The sequence below is a fragment of the Ictalurus punctatus genome, chromosome 26, assembly GCF_001660625.3.
Source record: "Ictalurus punctatus breed USDA103 chromosome 26, Coco_2.0, whole genome shotgun sequence".
In the NCBI taxonomy this organism is placed as follows: Eukaryota; Metazoa; Chordata; class Actinopteri; order Siluriformes; family Ictaluridae; genus Ictalurus; species Ictalurus punctatus.
In genome coordinates, this window is record NC_030441.2 from 8192737 (window position 1) to 8215500 (window position 22764).

Sequence of the window (22764 nt, forward strand, 5' to 3'; positions counted from 1 at the left end):
AATTCTGCTTAATGGCAAAAAAATATTTAAAAAAAAAATCATTACATGAAAACCTGATTATTTTGCAGCGTTTTGAGCATTTAATCGAACTGCATAGTGTTGGATAACTTTGGTGCCAAGTTTGATGAAATCCCTAAACATCCAGTGATGATAAATGAGTACTTAATTCTTTATAAGCTCAGAGACGGTTAAACAGTAAGTAGTTTGGATGCCATTTTAACATAAAACCTCATTATTCAACTACAAATAATGAGAACTGCATTTTAAGGTACCCCCCCACCCCACCCCAGCGTGTCTCAGTCAGTATTATACTTTAATATCTAATGCTGAGGTATTACTACAACTACTATTACTACTATGACTGTTTGCTACAAAAGCAAAATGTCCAGCATGTGTCATAAACAGATGTTCAAGACATGATGGTGAATGGAGAACACATACAAAGTGGATCTGCTCACCCTAATTCAGTGACTTGCTGGTCTTGCACGTGTAGTTGTGTATATCTACATCCACTTTGGTCGAAGCTTTTCCTATCAGATCTACACCCCTCAACGCCTCAGTCCACAAAGGTTATGTCTGAGAGAATAAAGCCATGTATATTAGTTGAGCAGTTGCTCCATGCAAATACACTACCTGTTAACAGTGTGCAAAGCTACATTGTTGACATTTCTCGATAAAATGTGATCAGACATTTGGTTTAGCCGTTATAAAAATTCCAAATAAAAGACAAGGCAGGCATCATTATCACACACCCCCCCCCCCCCCCAAACTGACAAACTGGAGTTCAGCTTAATCTGATAAGTTATCACGTACGATGGGATGCGTCATGTGTCATTCAAGCTCGAAGCAGTCTCTCTTCATGACCTGTATCGAATTTACTTCTCCCTCCTACATGAAACTTAGACTCAGTGCTGTTTGTAGACATCTTCTGCCCACAAGTGACTGCTGCATTGAAGGAGCCGCTAAAAGTAAGATCAGTGTTTGCAGACAAGAGTTGGACAGAACAAAGACTCCTTGCACTGCTCGTAACGAGACCCATCTTTAAATCAGAGCCTCAGATTTATTACTAGTTTTAAAGCCTTCTAACCGTGTTCATAAAGTGATACATTAGTTAGAACAATATGTTTTTTTGTTGTTGTTGTTTTTTTTTTTTTAAAGCCTCCTAAAAACATCTACTGAGACACAACTTGTAGTAAACATATCTAACTTAAAACCATAAAATATATGCAATGATCTTGGTTATAAATCTGAAATACGGACCTGCACAACAGACCCAGAAATAAAATGAACCGTGCACGAAGTGAACAGAAACTCCTTTGTGCTCAGTAATCTCATTTAAAGGACGATTAACGTGATATCAAAAGCTCACATTTTTGGTTCAGTCAAAAATTTCTTTTTTTGTGTTTTTTTTTTCCTTTTCTTTCTTTCTTTTTTTTTTTTTTTTTAAAAAAGTTTGAATTCAGGAAGAAGAAAAAAAAATAATAAATCCCACAACCCATGCAAAAATAAAGTCAAGAAGGATTCCAACTGCTTCCTCAGCATGCTCCAAAATCAGTACAACTATATCATCAAATAGTTTCCATGAAGGCTTTAAAACGACTGAGAAGACAGACAGTTGGTTTGTCCAAAAAAAAGTAACAAAGTCTCCTGGCGCAAGGATAAAAATTCGTAGTTATAATAAAACGTCTCAATATTTGGTAGTAGCAAAGGGATTAAATAAAGTCTAAAGAGCGAGGGAAGAAGCAAAACGTGTTCATTGCGCCTTGGAGGCCACAGTGATGCTTTTGACTGGCATAGCGCTCTGGTGCGCATCACCAGTAACCTGTAGGTTGAGAGCCCCGCCCCCAGCTCCGCCCGCTGAAAGCACACCGGTGGGAAGCAGAGACAGGGGTGAGTTGAACAGAATGGGACCTCCTGCGCTGGTGTTGGCAAAGAGCACGTTGCCGTTTCCATCAAAAGAGGTTATGGGTAACGCCCCCCCAGATGCAAGAGCTGGGGAAAAAACAAAACACAAATAGTAAGCATTAACTGATATCAAATGAGGTCATTAAAATGTAGCCAAATGTACACAGAAATAAGGAAGTTCATTAACCCTGAATAGTGGCCAGTGTGGTGTTGTTCATCAGTGCTGTAGGAGTCAGAGCATTGCCAAGAGATGCTGGAGCTAAGCTTAACAATGCTCCCCTGAAAGCACACATTTAACTATTAACCAAGCACTCACACGGACAAACTGCAAACCCAACAAGTCATTGACAAAGCACTTTACATGCTTATGACCACATTCAGTGCATACCCCTGTGTTAGCTGGGAGGGTGAAATAATCCCTGGGTTAAGTCCTGCTGCAGCCGCCATGGCTGCCAGATTTGCTCCACCTAGCCCTGCCGGAGACATGACAAACTGCCCAGGCCCCTGTGCAGCTGATGTTGCAATGGTGGAACCAGTCTCTGTTGTCCTGACCACTTCCTGTTTTGTAGCGGTCAGAGTTGCTACTGTAGCAGAGGGAGTAAGCGACGGGGACGTCATAGTCGGAGCTGGAGTGGCGACAGCGGGTGCCAAAGAGATGACTGTTGCAGTGTTTGAGGTGACTGGTCCTAGAGTTGTACCTGAAGTCAACAGAAAAACTCGGGTATAGGGAGAAATACTCAAAAAGTTTCGGTTCTACTTGTTATACGAAACCATGTCTTTTCTATAGAGGCTCCAATGGGAATAACCCCAGAGCTTAGTGCTGGGCCAACTTCAATTATTCAGAAAGGATCTCCTTTTTCACTTACGAGTGCAAGTCCCATTTTGTGTGCTTTCGACAAATGATTCTTGGGTAGACTTCACATTCCTTATTTTTGGAGAACTGCTTTGATCCAGGCTTTGCATTAGAATAAATCTACAGATGTGTAATGCCTCGTTTTCCTGGATTTGCACCGAATTTCACATTTTTCCGATGCATCCATGACGGCCTAACTGTAAATCTGAAAAACCGTACATCTAACTGTAACCTAATAGACATTCAAAACCAAGACCAGATATAATGGTCCATAAAGTCAGTCCCTCCAGGATTTTGCGATCGCAGAAATTAACGCAAAATCAAGCAAACTCCGCATTATTCGGAGAAGCTTGCAAATTTTTTTCAAAGTTACCACAGATTAGGGTCAAGACGTGTCATGTGACATCACAACAACATTCAGCCAAAGTCCTCTTCGATTCGTGTGCACAGAACATGAATACAGCTAAAAAGGTCTCGTTTACCAACAAACATCACGGCGAAAACAATTTTGTACAATTGCAATTTCGCCAAATCAAGTAGTTTTCAGCACAATAAAAGCACAAAAAAAACCCTGCAAATGTTTTTTTTTTTTAAAAGTCGCAGCAAAATCAAGCATTTTTGGCTGCAAGAATCAACAACAACAAAAAAATCCTGCAAAATCCTGTACGGACTGATGTTCCGCTTCCAGCCAGTGACTCAAGATGGTAAACGAAAATAATAATAATAATAATAATAATAATAATAATAATAATAAAGCACTCTAAACTAGGATTGTATTTATTAACAGAAAAAAAAAACCCAACATACCAGCAAGTGTGAAGTTTGGAACAGAGGCAGTGCTGAGAGAGAGTGCTGAACTGGCATTCAGTGTGTTTGATGAACTGGATATCTGTCAACATTCATGACAACACAGTGGACAATTAGCAGTACATGATGGTAAAATGTCTAGATCAGGGGTGTCCAATCTTATCCGGAAAGGACCGGTGTGGGTGCAGGTTTTCATTCCAACCATGTAGAAGCCACACCTGAGTCTATTGAAAGCCAAGATCAACTGATTAAACAGGTGGAATCAGACATGGCTCCTGCATGATTGGAATGAAAACCTGCACCCACACCGGCCCTTTCCGGATAAGATTGGACACCCCTCATCTAGATTCACAAATAGCTTTTATGTGACTATAGATTTAACAAAATTCCAAATAACCTACCACTGACGGGGAGGAGTTGGTAAAGACGGTTTTGATGGGGGTGTTGGATGTGCTGCTGCTCGGGGGGTTGATCCTCTTCTCCTTCTGCCGGCGGTTACAGAACCACACTCTCACCACCTCCTTTTCCATGTTGAGCTGATCTGCGATCATTGTTATCTCCTCAGAGGTAGGCTTTTGGCTCTGCTGGAAAAGGGATTTCAATTCCCACTTTAATAATGGTGACAAACAAGGTAGCAGTTTCAGCTCATCTACCCTGGATAAACATCATAGTCATTAAATCAGCCCTAATACCCAATATAAGACGACAGACTTTAAAACAAAATTCACAAAAATGTGTGTGTCGTAATTGGTAAAAATAAAATAAATAAAAAAAGGATTGTTGCCATTCTTGGTAACTCTGACCCCTAGTGTTTATAAATATGTTCTCCAACCTCCAGAAAGCTTTTCTCCAAGGCAATGCGAATGTTGGTATCAATGCTGGTTCTTTTCTTACGGCGTCGATTTAGACCCTCACAAATGCCTGGGGACATGTCGCTGGGGCTGGAAACTGCAGATTCTGAAGTCATGTTTTCTAATAAAAACAGAAGAAAATTGGTAATCATTTAAACTATTTAAGTAGAAAAGAAGGAAATAAAAGGGATTTAAAAGGCCTATATATAAGCTCAAAGAGAATAACAAGAAGGAAAACAACAGATTTAATAATGGTTACTGAAACCCCAACAACCAAAGTTTGATGAAAGAGAGGTAAGACGGACCTGCGTCATTGAGCCACTTCTCCAGCAGAGGTTTGAGCTTGCACATGTTCTTGAAGCTCAAGTTCAAAGCCTCAAAACGGGAGATGGTGGTCTGGCTAAAGTCGTTCCCGTACAGCTTTCCCATGGCCAAGCCAACGTCTCCCTGGTAGATAAATGTAAAGAAAATATTGAAGTTATGATGGACTGATGATGCTATCAAACTTCATCACAACCTACACTGTACACTTGGCGTACCTGAGTAAAGCCCAGTTTAATCCTTCTCTGTTTAAAGGCCTTGGCAAACTGCTCTAGCTCCTCCAGTTCACTGGCCTCCTCCACTAGAGGAACATCCACCCGCTTCGTTGTGGTTGGAGCAGCAGATGGCATGGCAGCTATCTTTCGTGTAGGTGTCGCTGCCTATGGACAATGAAAAATATGTCTCTGAAATGCATCGAAAAGAAGAAATGCCTCAATGCCTAAATTATAACCAAGATAAAGAAGTCGGTTCTGATATCACTATCAGAGAGGCTTGTTAAGCATATATCGAGACTGCATAGTAGAGGCAGTGGAATTTGTAGTTCTGACCTGTGTAGTCAGAGCAATGCTGGACTGAGGCTGCAGGATGTGGGCTTGACTTTGAGGTAGTTGTGTCAGAAGATTCTGGGCTTGAAGGCCTTGAAGAAGGCCTACAAAACGGAAACAAAATTAGCAGAATTAAATGAAAAGAAAAAGCTACTGTATAATACATCTCGAAACTGTATCGATATGGACAGTTTAAATGAGACAATGCTTTCTGATGAACCATAACCTAAAAGTCTTGCTCCACTATTCAGCAAGGTTATTAGCGTTAACGAAAACCATCTCGAAAACTATCAGTGAAAAAACATTTTCGTTAGCCGAAATAGAAATAAAAACGAGTTTCCAAATAAACGAGAACTAAACTGCAACGTCCACCTGCAATAAGAACGGAAAATAAATAACATTTACACTTTCGTGTTTTAAATTTTGGGTGGTCGGACTTAAAAATGGATTTGAATGTAGTGTTGCAGAATCAAATGTTGCAGAATCATAAATGACCAGTAGATGGCAGAGTAACGTGTAACTCCTCGGCACAGCAGCGTTTTAGTAGCAGCTGGAGCGCTGATAATGAAATAGGTAGGAGAAGAGAGCCCAATTTGTGATTTTTTTTTTCTTCTTACCATGATATTAAAAACTAAAATGATACTAAAACTAAATACAAAGTAATGAATGACATTCGGAAGATAAAAATGAAATCAAAACTATTTCTTCACCATTAAAACTAACTGAAGGAAACTGAAATTAAAATTCAAAACACTCAAGGAAATAAAATAAACATTACCCATATTTTTTAAAAACTATTATAACCCTATTTGGGTTAAAAGCACTACATCACTAGTTTGGGTAGCTCTACAACCAGAGTTGGAGCTTCTAGGACTGCATAAAATTCATTACATCTCAAACTAGGTAATGCACAGGTGCGTCTCAAAACTTTTTTTTTTTATTCGTAATTTAATTTAAAAAGTGGAACTTTCATATGTTGTAGATTCATTACACAAAGTGAAATATTTCAAGCCTTATTTTGTGTTAATCTTTATGATTACGGCTCACGGAAATCAAAAATCCAGTATCTCAAAATATTAGAATAAAGAATTTATAATACAGAAATGTTGACGTTCTGAAAAGTATGTTAATTTATGCACTGATACTCGGTCAGGGTTTTAATCCTTTTGTATGAATTACTGCATCAGTGCGGCGTGGCATGGAGGCGATCAGTCTGTGGCACTGCTGAGGTGTTCTGGAAGCCCAGGTCGCTTTGATAGCGGCCTTCAGCTCGTCTGTATTGTCGGGTCTGGTGTCTCTCGTAGACTCTCTATGGGGTTCGGGTCAGACGAGTCGGCTGGACGATCAAGCACAGTAACACTGCGGTCAGCAAACCAGTTACTAGTAGTTTTGGCACCGTGGGAGGTGTAGAGTCCTGCTGAAAAGGAAATCAGCATCTCTATAAAGCTCGTCAGCAGATGGAAGCATGAAGTGCTCTAAAATCTCCTGGTAGACGCTGCATCGACTCTCGACTTGAGAAAACACAGTGGACCAACACCAGCAGATGACCTGGCAACCCAAATCATCACTGACTGTGGAAACTTCACACTGGACTTCAAGCAGCTTGGATTCTGTTCCTCTCCACTCTTCCTCCAGACTCTGGAATCTTGATTTCCAAATGAAATGCAAAATTTACTTCCATCTTCCCCGTGATTGTGGTTGTGTGTTCTGAACCAGACTGAGAGATTAAAGCCTCAGGAAACCTTTGCAGGTGTTTTGAGTTAATTAGCTGATTAGAGCTCTTCTCAGGTCGATATTTCTGTATTATAAATTCTTTTTTCTAATATTTTGCGATACTGGAATTCTGATTTCCATGAGCTGTAATCAAGATTAAAACAAAAAACGGCTTGAAATATACTCTGTGTAATGAATCTACAATATGTGAAAGTTCCACTTTTTTAATTAAATTACAGCAAAAAAAAAAATTCCACGATATTCTACTTTTTTTTTTTTTTTTTTAGATGCACCTGTATGTCCAACCAAGCACTGAGCAAACAGTCTTTTACTACACACACTGAAGTGTCTAACAAAACTTAGTTAAAGTCACATAACTTGTCTTACAATCTTTAACAGATAGTTCAGCACGTATTAGAGGAGCTCTCAAGTGGAACAATGGAAAACCTTTCACCCTGTTGTCCAGAAAATGCGAATTCAAATGCCACAGCCATCAGGGTCCGGGAGTCCAAGAGAGCAAAAACGGCTGTGGGTGGAAGGAATGGCAAATACTCTCTTCCCTGTCGATCACAGACACTAGCGAATGGAGGGCATCTGGGAGCTCGTGTGTGTGGACGAAGGGCAGATAGTGCTTTCCTCCGTGTGTTATGCTACATGAGCAGCAGTTCGAAAAGGCGTGATTGGTTGGCTTCATGTAAATGGCGCACTTATATAGCGCTTTTATCCAAAGCGCTTTACACTGTGTCTCATTCACCCATTCACACACACACTCTAATGTAGCAGAGCTGCAAGACGCTAGCTTGCAATCGGGAGCAACTTGGGGTTCAGTGTCTTGCCCGAGGACACTTCGGGATGTGGAGTCACGCGGGCCGGGAATCGAACCGCCGACCCTACGATTAGTGTACAACCCGCTCTACCACCTGAGACACAGCTGCAGCCACAGCCTGAGCCACAGCTGCCATGTGTCTTGGAGGAAGCACATGATAGCCTTCACCCTTCCTGGCTGGTAGCTGTCATATGAAAGAGAGAGCTGGCTGGTGGGTGGGAATTAATAAGACTAAATTAGAGAGGGGGCTGTGGGGGGGGGGAGTGTCATCAGTTTAAGTGAGAGGTGAATCACGTCGTTTGTTTACATATTCGGTCACGTTTTCACGGAATTTTAAGAGACAGGCTGAAATTCTGTCCGATATGGAACATGCCGGACTCGACAGAGTTTTGAAATGCACTGTGCGGTGTACGTTGGTCTGTGAGAGCTCATACCAGTCTGGCCTTGAGGTGAAGGGGAGATGATAAACTGAGCAGGCTGAAGCTGTCCCGGCTGCACCAACACGAACTGCTGCAGGTTAAGACCCGTCGGCTGCAGCTGCTGAAGGGAAACCGAAAATGCACCCAAATTAGGAACGACAAGGGGGTGGGGGGGGTTAGGGGTTTGACGATAAAAATATTGCCTTGTGTTGCAACACACACACACACTACTCAGTAGAACCTGACTAGAAAACACAAACAAACTCATCAGCATTTATAAAATATTTAGAGCGCTAATATGCGTGTAATCATTTGCAGTTCTTACGTGTGCGATCTGGATAGGCTGAGAGAGGGGGATCTGGGTGATGGGTGTAGCAGCAGATGCAGAGATGTTGGCTCCAGTGGTGCTGCTCTGCTGGTTTGCTGTCTGCTGCTGCTGCACAGCGGCTGCCAGGATCTGCTGAGCCTGCTGCAGAAACAACTGCTGCTGCTGCGCTGAACTCAGACTCAACTACACACACACAGAGGGAACACTCAGCATTCCTGGCAAACATGTACGATGAGTGCTTAGACAAGCATCACTACTGAATCGGGCATCGCTACTGAATCATGCTATGGAAGATAGAAAACATGAGGGCAAAGCTACGCTTTCTTCTTTCTAAAAAAAAAAAAAAAAAAAAGAACTTATCTCTCTGAATCCTTGAATGTTCGTACCTCAAATTGGGCCTCGGTAAGTAAGTACATTATTTTGGGTAAATGCAGGTGTGAGAAAGACTGAGGAATGTTGTTGCTCGGTCACTATGGAGGGTTAACCTTTATAGAAAGTAATTAAAAACAACCATGTGCAACCCATGTCAATCATCACGTACATGCTATGTTCTGCCCAGTGCTACCACGCGGACATTTTCAGTCTTAGGCCTGTCTGCACCTCATTTCTGAAGGTCTAAAACAGGAGAAAAGATTCTACAATCTAATAACGTGAATCTTCAAAGTTCTTGTGTCTTTATTTAAAACAGGGGTGTCCAAACGTATCTGCAAAGTGGGTGCAGGTTTTCATTCCAAACAAGCAGAAGCCACACCCGAGTTTATTGAAAGCCAAGATCAACCGACTAATCAGGTGGAATCAGACACAGATCCTGCTTGATGAAAACCTGCACCCACACCGGATAAGATCAGACACCCCTGCTTTAAAAAGAATTGGTTATCGCCATTGGAACAGGTGAAAATCGTTGGATGATACAGAGCTCCTGGAGCAGAGGCTCACGGGCCACTCGGCACTCCAGGGAAGATTTCCTTATATGTACAGCATCTATGTACAGATATGTACAGAATATTTCGTAAAAGTTCATCATAGAATTGAATGAAAAGCTTTGCAAGAAGATGAGTAAAGAAAAGAGACAAACCAGAGAGACATGGCTTTTTTTTTTTTTATTTAATAACCTTTCAATCCACCAACAAATTCAACTCTATGAAGCATTCATCCTTCACAAAGCAGTATTATTTTGGGACTCTTTCATCAATGACCTTTGCAGGTTTATTTTTGAACATTTACAAAAGTTAATGACGGAAGGAAAAAAAAAAAAAAAAAAAAAAAAAAAAAAAAAATCAACTTAGCCTTTGATGAAAGGCAGAAGCCATTCAAATCACCACAATAACGTAAAGCTTCCAATGAGCATTAAAAAAAAACAAAAAACAAACCCTGATGTGATGATTGCGATGCCAGAATTGGTCGAGAATAAATCTAGTACGGAAGTTCGGAAAGCAAAAACTCATTGGGGGGGGGATCAAATTGCCTGTAGTCGTACTCGCATTATGTAAATGAGGGCATTATGCGGTGTAAATAAATTCTGCATAGATTTGCATATTCCCCTCCACCTGTTTTGGAACGACTGCAGCACTGTTTAATTAGCATACCACTCTGGTCGCTCAAGCTCGTTTCTAAGAGATAATGAGTGCCAAGGCACTTTCTTAATAAATTACAGACTTGTCTCCATGGAGAAGGAATTTTTACTACGGAAACTAAAAGAGCCAGTGGTGAATATCCCCCGAGTCTGCGTCTTCGTTCCACACCAATACAATACAGAGAGCACGTAGAAATCGACAGCAACCACATTTTATTTGAGTGAGAGAGAGAGAGAGAGAGAGAGAGAGAGAGAGAGAGAGAGAGAGAGAGAGAGAGAGAGAGAGAAATGTTAAAAGGTATGTTCACTGGAAATTTTTTTTTTTTATTTACCTGCTGGAGCAAGGCTTGTGCCTGTATGTTGCTGATTGCACTTGTTGCTTGTCCGTTTGGTTTCTGCTGCGAGTCCAGCCCGTTTGTTTGAGCAGCTAGAATGGAAAGGAGAAACAGTTACACACACACACACACACACACACACACACACACACACACACACACACACAAATAAAAGGAGTTGCATACAAACACAAATGCTTGAGAGGATTTACCTTGGACTCCATGTATTCCATTCTCCATGGCAGATTTACTGGATTCTCTTGCTGCGCTTGTCGAATCTGCAAAGCAGGACCACAAAACAAAAGGAACACAATTATATATTTTTATATATTAGTGATTAGGTCTTGGTCAAATTAACCTAAAAGTGACCCCAGACTCATCTCCAAGTCCTGCGGCCTTGGACTGTCCATTAAAGCTTAACGACCTCTAAAACTGCATCCAGCCTTTGTGCTGCAAGACTCGTAGCGCTCCCAATCCCACGTGCAATACTTGAAGACTTCCAACACAAGTGTACAAAACTCATGAAAATAATATATGCGCCAAGGTTAACAAAAGCAAGCATGCGCAACCAGCGCTAACTTTTAAACCGACATCTGCGTTTTTCTACTTAAAATGCAACACACTTCCATGCCTTTCCTCACAGGGATTGAGCCTCAGCCTTATCTGCAAAACAACTGGACAAAACTCAAACCCAGAAGAAATTAAAAAGGTGAAAAGATAGTGACCCAAGTAAGTCATTTCCGCAACCGTCCGAGTCCTCACGCGGTCGGTGTGAGCGTGGGTTCCTCAGGACGTCCGCCAGTACAAAATAAGGCGCAAGAAAAACACACAAGTAAAAGGACACTCACCAGAAACACTCGAGTCCGTGATCTCTAGCATGAAACATTTTCTCCCACGCGCAAGCTTCGAGAGGACAGGAGCCGCAGGTAACGCAAGGCAAAACTACAAAGTCGTCTACGATCCGATATTAAAAGCCTGCGAAGCGCTACTGGCTCCTGTTATGTGCACAGATGCAATACTGACAGTTACAGCTAGGAGCATGAAGGAAGAGTTCTCTCGCCCTCACCAGAGCGAAACAAAGACTGCAACTGGAACACTAGCATCCATAATGAAGCGTAATCAGTATTCAGCTGATTAAAGCCATATGCAAATAGCGCGCCCTGTTCCTCGTTAGCCAAGAGCAGCTTTGAAGTCCTGCAAGCAATTCATTTCACAGAGAGAGAGAGAGAGAGAGAGAGACCTCAGAAAGCTTTCTGCATAATTCAAAAGCCCTCATAAATATTTATCAGTTCATTAGCATATTAATTGGATAGCTTCTTGGGTATGGCAGGCATGGCAGCTAGGGAGAAGTAAAAGCCCAATTACTGCCAGCGTGTGACTGTTTTAATTAAGGAGAAAGTGAGAAACACCCCCCACGATGCAATCTCAGCCATCACAACACTGAAACGTATCTGTCAGCTACACCACTGTGGCAAGCCTCAGAACAACACAGAGATAAACAGAATTAGCCAATTTGCACACTCTGAAACGTGCCATGGAAAGGTTTAAAAGTCGGGACGCGTCCATCAGAACAACACCGTTCGGATTTTAAAGAGATGGGGTTTTGTTTATTTATAACTGTACTGAACCGATCGTGTACAGCCGACCGCCGTGTTCCGTTAAGCCGTAGATTTCCAGGAGGTGTAACATTTCACACACGTAAATTAGGAAGTAAGACTGTGTGAAAAATTTAGGACATCACTATACCTGCTTACACACGACATGAAGTGACGTACAACAACGCAGAAGTGGTGCATATACGTATTAAACTGTTAATTCGGAAAAATATTACTCTTAGCTTTTTAAACTTGTAAGAAAAACAGTGTTTGTCTACCTGTTCTAGAAACCTGCAGCTAGGGATGGGCGATATCTTCTCGTTTGCGATACACCGGTAGAAATTCTCCCCACAGTAAGAATGGGTCTTCCCGTGATAACGATGAAGCCTAGTCGATGATGTATTTGTGTGCGACCCATTCTCAGCTCACGTGCAGAGCGAAAACGAGTACGGCGGAAGGCGGACGTGAAACCGAGGAGGAGTTCATCACTAAACGAGGAGCTACTGCACCTCAACAATCTGGATCTGGTTTGCTTTCAGAAAATCAGTTTTACTTTTAGATCAGTGTTTGTGTTTCTGAGGATCTCAAGATCACAACCATCACTTGTAGATAAAAACAGTGGCGAACGGTTCTGTATTCATATCGTCACGGATATCGGTATCGCAATAAACACCACAAAATATCGGGATATAGTTGTGTCTCCATATCGCCCAGCCCCACCTGCAGCTTTAAAAAAAAAAAAAGAGACAGACGTGATCATTCAATTCTGATGATTTCCCCTGATAATTTACCAAACAAAAATGTCCACTGAGAGGCGCTGCTGAGCATCGCTGCCTAAATGCTATTTATATGTACTCCAGACACCTCTTCGAGCGACAGGTCTGGAGTTCATACTCAACACAAACGCTCTTGGGGCTTATACACTACACGTCCACAGTCAGAAGTGTCCTTTTTGTGCCCAAGATCTCCAAATCCCACTTTCTCAGGAGAATATTCCCAAGCGTATTCCATTATGTGGCTTTGGATACGTTCACACCAGGTATTAAAACGCATCCTGTGTGATCGGATCACAAGTGGACAGCTGAGACGCGTAGCTGTTCACAACTGGCATTATGAACGTGTCTCCGGTGACCGTTTGTGACGGGATTTCATATATCGCTTCCCGTCAACGCTGTCGCGTCGCATATTTATGACCAACGCATTTAATTTCTGGCAGAAATGTCCCGTGAGTCCTCTCTCGTGTACCTGTACAGACAGCTGCAGAGGTTTTAATCGCACTGTCTGCTAACAAAACTTCTGAGGGGGCAAATGACACGACGAAAAACGACTACGTTTCTCATTCGGTCTTTCAGATCTCACAACAGTCTTGCAATGATGACATATTTTCGGATAGGGCAACGACGCAGTTGATCAGGTGGTCCTTCGCTGCTGTCCAGGATGCATCAACGTATGCTTGCGTTCAAATGAATTTGAATGTGATGTAGTCTTGACCACCTCCGAACGTGGTTCGAGCGATCGGATCATAATGCGTCTTCGAGACACATCGGACCCCATTGTAAAGAGCGTTAGTCAAGAATAAATCAACTGGCTGTGGTGGTTCTTTCTGCACCATTTTGTACAGAAAACCAAGATTTTAAAAAATGAATTGGATGGGGAGACTCGGGCAGTGAATATTGTCTGTTCTGCAAAGAGAACTGGAGGTACAGTGTGAAGAAACATCTCTCTCGCTATACCGGTGTCACCAGGAAACTTTTTTTTTTTTTTTGCTGTACATTTGGGTACGACATGCCAAATACTTTGCTACAGAAGCATTATCAATAGTTTCCTCTGAGACGGTCACTGCTTGCTGTTCATCTCTCTTCTTGTTACTTGTTGTAAGGGTGCTTACACTCGCTGAACCACTCACACGACACGAACGTACGCCTGTAGCGAGCCGGCTCGGGTGAACACGCACACGCAGGCAGTTTTGCCTTGAGGAAAGCTGGGGGTTTTTTTCCTGCATGCTCCCATCAAAGTAGTTGATTTTTTCACCGTCTATGACATTTTTTGTGGTTCGACATTTACAGTTGCAATCAAAATGATTCAACCCCCCACTGCAAATCAGGTTTATTGTCAAAATTTAAAGACTTTCAGCTGTTTGCGATGAACAAATCGAACAAAAGCGATTGAAATAGTTCGACACGACGAATGCTTCAAGCGGTTTCCCCCGAATTCAACTGAAAATGCAACTTGTAATAATTTCTCCAGTTTCAAAATGATTCAACCCCCTGAATAGAATCCCCCACAACGGCACGGATATGCAAAACAGGTGTCGTCTCGAGCACACCTGATGCAACTAATCAAGGGCTTCATTAGTTGAAGCAGGTGTGCTTGAGCTGGAACACATGAAATACCTGAAATGGCCAGGGGTAGAAAATGTATGAAATACCTGGACGGGGCAGAAAAAGGACGCCATCAACGGCTGCAAGCAGAATTCTGAGAAGGCAGGTTGTGAAAAACCCTCGAGTGACTGCAGAAGACCTGCAGCGAGACTTGGTGGTAACTGACACTGAGGTTTCAGTGAGCACAGTAAGGTGTGTACTAAATGCAGAAGGTTTCCAAGCCAGAACTCCAAGACGTACAACACTACTGACCCAAAAGCACAAGAAAAGTCGGATCAAAATCATATAAATAAGCCACAGAAGTTTTGGGATTCTGTTCAGTGGAGCGATGGCTGCTCTGAATCCTCTGGCACTGGAAACCTGCAGCGTGTGGAAGGCGAGATGCATTCATTGAAGTATCAGGAAATCCTCGGAGAAAACATCATGCCGTCTGTGAGGAAGCTGAAGCTTGGGTTTCACTGGACCTTCCAACAGAACCCCCACAGGATCCCAAACATACCTCAAATTCCACCAAGGCTTGGTTGCAGAAGTCATCCTGGAAGATTCTACAGGGTCATCACAGTCAGCTGAGTTGAACCCCATCGAAAATCTCTGGTGGGATTTGAACGCAAACCCAAGAATATTACTGAACTGGAGGCCGAGATTCCTCAGGAACGCTGCTAGAAGCTCTGCATCTCATTTGCAGCAGGTCATAACAGCGAATGGGTGCGCTACTAAGTACTAAAGTTGCTTGTCATGATGGGGTTGAATCATTTTGAAACTGGAGAAATTATTACAAGTTGCATTTTCAGTTGAATTCGGGGGAAACCACTTGAAGCGTTCGTTGTGTTGAACTATTTCATTCGCTTTTGTTCGATCTGTTCATTACAAACAGCTGAAAGTCTGTACATTTTGACAATAAACCTGATTTGCAGTGGGGGTTGAATCATTTTAATTACAACTGTAAAAAAAAACCCTTCTAACAGATGCAATATTAACAAAATAAAATACATTTTACTGAACTTAAACTGTCAGCTAGTTTGTTTTTTGGACTCGTCATTGATTACTGTGACCGATTAAACTGTAGGGGAATTTCCAACGTTCCATCGCACAAGCCTAATCAATAAATGTTCACATCGACCATCACACCCCCATCAGCAAAGCGTGTTTATTATCTGCTGGAGGCCTGAATAATGTGCATTTTCCCCTCGGTGCTCCCTTTGAAAAATGAATGCTTTAATAAGCTCCTTAAAAAGCACAGTAGAGCTCTGAATAAGGATCTGGAGAATGAGTGGGTTTTCATCACATTCACAGACTGAGGATGTAGATGAATTACCATTCATGGTTAAACATAGGCCTAGTGAGAAATTTGTTAACAGTGATTTGCTAGAGAACCTGCAACCTTCCTGTGAACTTCCTGTGACTAGTGTATTCAGTCATCGACTTTAAATAGCCTTCAGCTCCAAATATAATTCTTAATTAGGAAAATGACCCGGACAGACTCAACTGCCTGGACTTATTTAAAGACAATGTGATGGATGGCATATTAAAACAGGACTTTGCTTTTATTCATCGGAGTTCGATCGGCCTATGAGAAGTGGGCGTTCCAGCGAAGAAAAACCAAGGAGTAAGATCTAGACTCATGTACATCACAATATAGCCATATTTAGAAGAACGAAAACTTAACGCTGTGGTAAACAAAAACAAAACAAAAAAAAAAAAAAACACCATCAAAGTTTTTATTAGATGGATAGAACAGAGCTGGTGAGTCCAAAACCAAGAACGGATGGTTTTGAGCAGGTCACCTTTTCGCCCTACGCTAGCTGGGTGTGGAAAAGGAGATATGAAACATTACATGAGATTATAGGCTATTAATTATTTTTTATCCTGCAGTACAGTGACGTGGTTAGAAATCTTAAGTGGGAAACACTTTACTGGATGATAAAAGCGTTCGGACTTCACGCTAATTCTAGCTCGGTTTTCCCAACGCTGACAGTTTCGTGTTTGTGACACGGCAGAGCTTTTACTGCGAATCCCTGACTGGTAGGACCGTGTTCTCCACTGTAATACCTGAGGCTCTTTGTTAAGAGATATAAAAGCAGGAGGTTTGGGCACAATGACGTAGGGCGTGTCTGAGCCGGCACACAACACACACATGCTGGGAGATTTCCCGCCAATTCCAATCAATCAATCGGACAGCGAATCCCTGAAATCCCTGCAAAACCCTCAGGACCTATAAAGTCTTATGCAGATGTGTTAATTTAAAGCTGTTAATTGGTCAGTTACATTACATGGACCAGAATTTAAAGCTGATAAGAATTTCCAGTTATTTTAGTTACATTTCGTAGCCACATCACGAACATACACATTGACTGGAAACAGGAAGTCAAATTACTAACAAAAAAAAAATTACTTTGAGGAGTTTCAGCTAATCGAACTTGAGTGAGTCAAGTAATGAATATGAATAAACAGTTTGGGTCTGCTTATGAATATTCATGAGCAGAGAATGAGCTCTATGAAAACAGAGTTGGAGAGGCAGAAGAGACACTCTATAACAGCCCATTAGTCATGCACAGACACGACTTTCAGAACAAAAACCACTTTCACACACTCGAAAATAATGCAAAAGACCTGAAACCAGCAAGACGTATAACATTTAACAGACCTCCCCAAGACAGTAGGTTCGATGGTGCGAGGAATACGCATAACGATTTAACCTAGAATCCTCTTACGTCGTGCGTTACAAAGCTGAGTAACAACTTTTTTTATTTTATTTTTTTTAAACCACTGCTAATTTTGATTTCATTGGAAACAAAAAGCTGCGACACAAGTATATTTAAGCAGGAATACACATCTTGCTGATCACATCTGAAGTCGCAGCAAATGGATCACTCTCAACCATTAAAAAAAAATAATACATGTTGAATAATAAATTGCAATTTAATAGAAACGACTAAAAACGGCCTTGGAACATCTCTACACATTTACACGCCAATAAACTGCAATGAATATGCATGATGTGCAAATTGGATGCCTTCCTGTTGTGTGCGTGTCGCTCTGAATGAATTTTCACCATAACTGATACCTAGGGCTGATGTATGATTCTGTGAAGATGTACGAAAACGTATGCGTGTCGACATGCAGAGGAGGGGCTTTGAGGTAAACCCAAAACGATCCGCAACCAAAATCTCATCTAGCACGAAAGCAAAATGGAGCTTGGATGAAGGTCCCACCGCCAGAACACTGCAAAAACAATGAGGCCAAGGACTTTTTAGGGGCCAGAGAGAACCCTTTGGGGATCTGAGAAACATGCAGGAGACTTTGGAAAGGCAAGAGCGAGAAATGTAAACACGACATCGGCATTCTATGCTCCTAATGTAAATCGACCACATCTCTTTGTTTCACATACATTCTCTGTACTACAGCGAAACACCAGCGTTCCTGCTTAGTGTTTTGTACATGGGCCTAGAGTACACGCTCACGTCATGCGTGTGAGTACTGTTGCTCAGGAACGTGAACGCCTGTGCGTGACGTGCGCCGTTAACTAGAGGTCGGCCGATAATCCATTACAGACTGCTGGAACTCTGTCATCGGCAAAATGAACTCTGTCATCTCCATCGCGGGAGCGACTGAGAAGGGACCGCTGTCGTTGTACAGTACAAGCCGATCACTGACTAATTCTGTTGTGTTATTTGAAGTGTTTTTGAGTTCACTTTGGAGGTCTCGATTGTTATTTGGAGTGGTACTTTTCTGTTCAGTCTGGATCTTATTTATTAATAGTTAACTAGGTTTGCTGTGATCGTCTGTGTTACCGGTGTTACACGGTGTTCGGCCGCACACCGATTACATTACTTGCCCACCGCGGTACCGCCCCCAATGTCGTTTGGTTTTTTTTATAGTAATAAAAATCATTTAGTTCAGTTAGAGAACGAACGCTATGATTAAAAACGGACCGGGTCTGAACGAGTCGGAGTCGCAGCACAAATCAGACTTCATTCATCACGTGGAGAGAGTGAGGCGAGCTGACTGACCAGACGACGGCGGGAGATTTGGTCTCAAAAGTTCTATGTTTAATATCAGTGGGTTTGTCACGGTACTGTTTTGTTTAAGAATAATAACAAACCCACCATTCAAGCAATCGCTACCCACGAACTGAAGCGAATTCGAAAGCGAAGGTAAGATGGCATGGCCGCACAGGATTGCTATTGATTTTGTTTTAAAAGTACAGTACATTTTCATGGTACCGCCAGCACTGTTTAGTTTTGTAATAAAGTTCAGCGATATTTTACTTTGAGTGATATGTTTTCGTTCAGTATCAATTCTAAACACTAAGGGTTGATAAATTGGTTTTCAGCAGGTACCGCCCTACACAGTTACCGGTAAAATCCACAAATCGGTCGACCTCTACTGTTAACTGTGCGCTACAGTGTAAAGATACTGGACGTTTCCGCTCGTAGAAATGAGTCCATGGTGCAGAGTTAATGCCTCTGCCATCTGACGCCTTCTCACGTTAAGACAGTTTATAAAAATAAATAAATAAATAAATAAATAAATAAAAAAGGGAGGGGGAGAATAAACAACTAGACATGCACCTGTAGAGTGCTATGTGCAGGTGTGTATCCAGCCTCGTGTGTGTGTCGGGTGGGAACAAATATTCACTGTTTGAATAATCTCTAACAAATATCTATCTTTCTCAAAATACAAACACATTTGAATCGCCAGGATAAAACAGTAACAGAAGACTGATGAAAGCAATGATGAATGAAAGCAATAAACGCATCACACAGTGCCAGATGATTACCACATGCTCCCTCATGAATGAGGCCTTTCTTTCTCCCACAAGCGCCATATCTGAATATCCCTCCAGATAGTCAAGTAGAAAACGCCTACTCCCGTGACTGTTTTGGCGGGTGCCGTGGGACTGGATCCCTTATTTGCGCAGTCACGTTTTCAGCAAGTATGCAACACGTAGACAAACCTGTCACAATGCCGTCATCAGGAAATTACCTGCATTAACTAGATTCTTTGCATAGCATGCAGGTAGTGTAGCCAAGTTTATGCTTTAAACCTCCTAATAATCTACATATGAGATTGGAGCCTTTTTTGTTTGAGCTCATACCTAATGAACCATTTCTTTCGGCCACGTAGTGGGAAAGGCTCTGTTTAATTACAGAGCTGTGCTCAAAACAGGACACTACTCATACTACATGTATTATTATAGTGTAGGATCTCTTTGCGCACCCCCCCCCACACACACACACGAGAAGTGTGTACTTGTCGGCAGGGCTGGGCGATATATCAATATAACATGGATATCATGATAAATGATTACGCAATGCACTTTGAGATATCGTTGGTATGACGTATTTTTAAGAATGTTTTTAATAAACACAAATTAAATGGCACTGAACGGATGCGATTGATTTGAAGCCATTTTCTTAAAAAGCTTAAACTTGTGCGTCAAACTCTGTTTAATGTTTTTTTTGTTTATGTTACTACTGTTTTGCAGACACTTGGTTAGATAAATTATATTTTTGTCGAAACGTCCTCATGTATCATGATGTATTATTTGTGTCATATGACCCCAGCCCTTCTGCACGGTCCTTTCCAGTGCCTATTCTCCTGTTTAATAATTGTTATGCCATCTTACGCTGATTGCACATGAGCACTTTATGTAGTCCTGTGTAATCTTAGTTAGTTCCGTGCGGTCTCGAGTAGCTCTGGATTGTTTTAGGTAGCATCACAGTCCTGAAGGAACGTTGTTTCGTTTCTGTATAAGGATGAAACGACAATAAAGCCACCTGAACTACTATTATTAAACCCCCAAAGCCGTATGCATTTGTATTTTCCACTTCGCAACACCGAGACGCATTTGCATGAAGTGATCATAATTTGCACAATTTCTCAGCCCGTCCGCTCCACCCAGCCGACATAACCTGTTCACCAAAAAAAAAGACAACTATCCTCAAAGACACTTTTACAACCTTTCAAGTGAAAACTTGAATTTAGATATTTGAGACCAGAGTGAATCAAACGTCTGTCAAAACCTATTTATTCTTTCGACACAAACACTTCATAAGCCACTTTTCCACGGTACGGCTCGACTCGCTTTACTTTCTCACTGCGGTTTTGTGCCGCCTCGACGTGGGTGCCGTCTTCCACTCGCCTTCACGCAGGAATAGCGTTGTATTATCAAAGCCCTGTACAAACACATGCTCAGGCCATATTCCAAACGCCTTTCCTGTTCACTGAACACGGACCCTATTAAGGATGTAAAATAACGGCGCTCTACAAACCCACGTAGTGCTCGATGTGACCAAGTTAGATTCAGCCGTGTCAGGACCGACTTCGATAGACGCCCGTTCGGACATCGGTAACAAGCGAGATGCGAAAATCTAAGACGGAAACCTTTGGTGTAATTTTATCTATAATTAGATAATGATTACATAATTTTCAATGAATATTACCGTACACAAAGTATGTATTAAAGACATTTATTCAGGCACAATACAGAATCACTCGTTAAGGAGAACCCTTACTCCATCAGTGCCTGGCTCACATTTGGTATTGGCTCTGCTCGCTTGGAACCTCAACCGAGATGGTACTAAAAAGGGTTCCAGGTACTATCCACGGTGGAAAACCCTAAAAAGCCGAGCCAAACCGTACCGTGGAAAAGTCCCACTATTATCCTTATGACATAAATATTAACGCACCCAAATAACGCTGTACCTACACCTAACCCCAGTAACCAAAAGCACACCGTTTAATCTCTTTGAGCTTTTTGTTATAAATTAAAAATCAGCAGTTGTTGATATTCCTCTCCTGGTAGGGACGTCTGGTCCTCACTAATACATAAAACCACGCGCGCGCACTTCCTCAGGAGATGAATCATTCATGAACACGGCGCGTGTACTCATGAATATTCATGAGCTGGGCTCCACTCTCATCGGTGCTGACAAAACAACGGCGTGTATAACCTTTCTGGGGTTACACACGACCAACCAAGCGTTTAGATAATATTTGAGTGCTTATTTATTTTTTCCAGCGCTCAGCTTATTAGCTAATAAACAACAGAGTACTGACATGTTTTTTTTTTATCGAATATTTGAGTTTTATGTAAATGCAAAACTCCAGATAAAAAGGTTAATATTACACAAGTTACAGTAACTCATTAACTACCTGGCTAACACTGTGCGAAACAAAATGCCGCCCAGAGTAAAACAAACAAAATTAATAAGCGCTACGATGCTTTATAACTGCAGCGACATGACATCTTACGAGTAGCTGAAAAGTGATGAATTGTCTCGATATGAATATGTAAAGTCGACGCTTGAATAACTCGTTTTGTTTGGCACTGTGCCCTGGGGTAAACTCATGTCGGAGCAGGAGGCATCATTAACATTAGCTTGTTAGCAACTTGGCTATTCCATCCCTTACAGCTTCATAAACGGCTCCACAAAGCAGCGTGCTAGCTATCTAGAAGCTCCTTGGACTACTTTTACTCTCACTTAAACCCGACTATTACTTACTCACGCTCCCAAACGCGCCACATTTATCACAGATATGCCCCGAAGAACTTATGTAAATAAGTAGGTTAATTCACGCGGTGTTACAGCAATTACACGGCCAAGAGTTTTTTTGTTTGTAGCTAACTGCGCTAATCTAACTCGCTAGCTAAAGTAGCTGAGCAATGATATCGTTGCTAGGGCGCAAAAAAAGCCTGCGCGACGGCCAAATGATGTTTTAAAAAGCGTACATGTGTACTATTGCTTGCTCGTACAAGTAGATGCTAGGAAAGGGAAAATGAATATGAATATGTAAAATGTAATGATTACCTGCTCTCAAGCGCTCATCTTGACTCGCTGAGCCTCTGTCCGCCATTTTGAATATTTAGTACAAGTCACAACCCATCCCCGGTAAACAGGGAGAAAATGCATAAGCCAAACCCCCAGTTAAGAAAAGTTCCTCCTCACTAACCCGGGACACACTTAAAGGATTTGAATGAGAATAAGAACAGCATTTCAGTAATGAATCTCCTATTTTATAATAGCCATTTTAAACAGATAAACAACTTCCAAGCATCAATAGCTTAGCTTCAGCACTAAGAAAACAGCATGTGTACCTTCCCTGCTGAAAACAAACAAACAACAGAAACCCTCACAGAATATATCATTTATATTTTAGTTGTCCCACAACATTCACTCAAGCTGAACACCTTCACCCTTATGAAATGTTTGAAATACTTCATAAATACATTTACAACGTTTCTTTATCGTCAATGGTATTGTAATATTGTCTTCATGCCATTAGCACTTGTGCTACTTAACCATGTT

At 41.7% G+C, this 22764-nt stretch overlaps 1 protein-coding gene across 5 annotated transcripts; it reads right to left on the reverse strand.

Annotated features, from left to right (window-relative positions):
- Positions 1 to 1014: 1014 nt before the first annotated feature.
- Positions 1015 to 22369, reverse strand: pou2f1 (POU class 2 homeobox 1). Of its 5 annotated transcripts, none has more exons than XM_017456781.3 (14): positions 22267 to 22369; positions 10689 to 10754; positions 10474 to 10568; positions 8566 to 8751; positions 8256 to 8358; positions 5286 to 5386; positions 4956 to 5117; positions 4722 to 4863; positions 4398 to 4537; positions 3967 to 4149; positions 3566 to 3647; positions 2294 to 2603; positions 2093 to 2184; positions 1015 to 1992 (listed from the first exon to the last, which is right to left on the reverse strand). In XM_017456781.3, exons 1-14 carry the CDS (start codon positions 22310 to 22312, stop codon positions 1754 to 1756), a joined length of 1947 nt encoding a protein of 648 aa, XP_017312270.1. In that variant the 5' UTR covers positions 22313 to 22369; the 3' UTR covers positions 1015 to 1753.
- Positions 22370 to 22764: the final 395 nt, after the last annotated feature.

What these genes read in the sequence shown, in the direction of transcription:
- pou2f1 (XM_017456780.3), bottom strand. Translation starts at nt 22,312, where the DNA reads ATGGCGGACAGAGGCTCAGCGAGTCAAGATGAGCGCTTGAGAGCAG. An exon ending in TTAAACTGGGCTTTACTCAG is followed by an intron (nt 4,864 to 4,955) that starts GTACGCCAAGTG and finishes TTTATCTACCAG; the next exon opens with GGAGACGTTGGCTTGGCCAT. An exon ending in GAAGTGGCTCAATGACGCAG is followed by an intron (nt 4,538 to 4,721) that starts GTCCGTCTTACC and finishes TGTTTTTATTAG; the next exon opens with AAAACATGACTTCAGAATCT.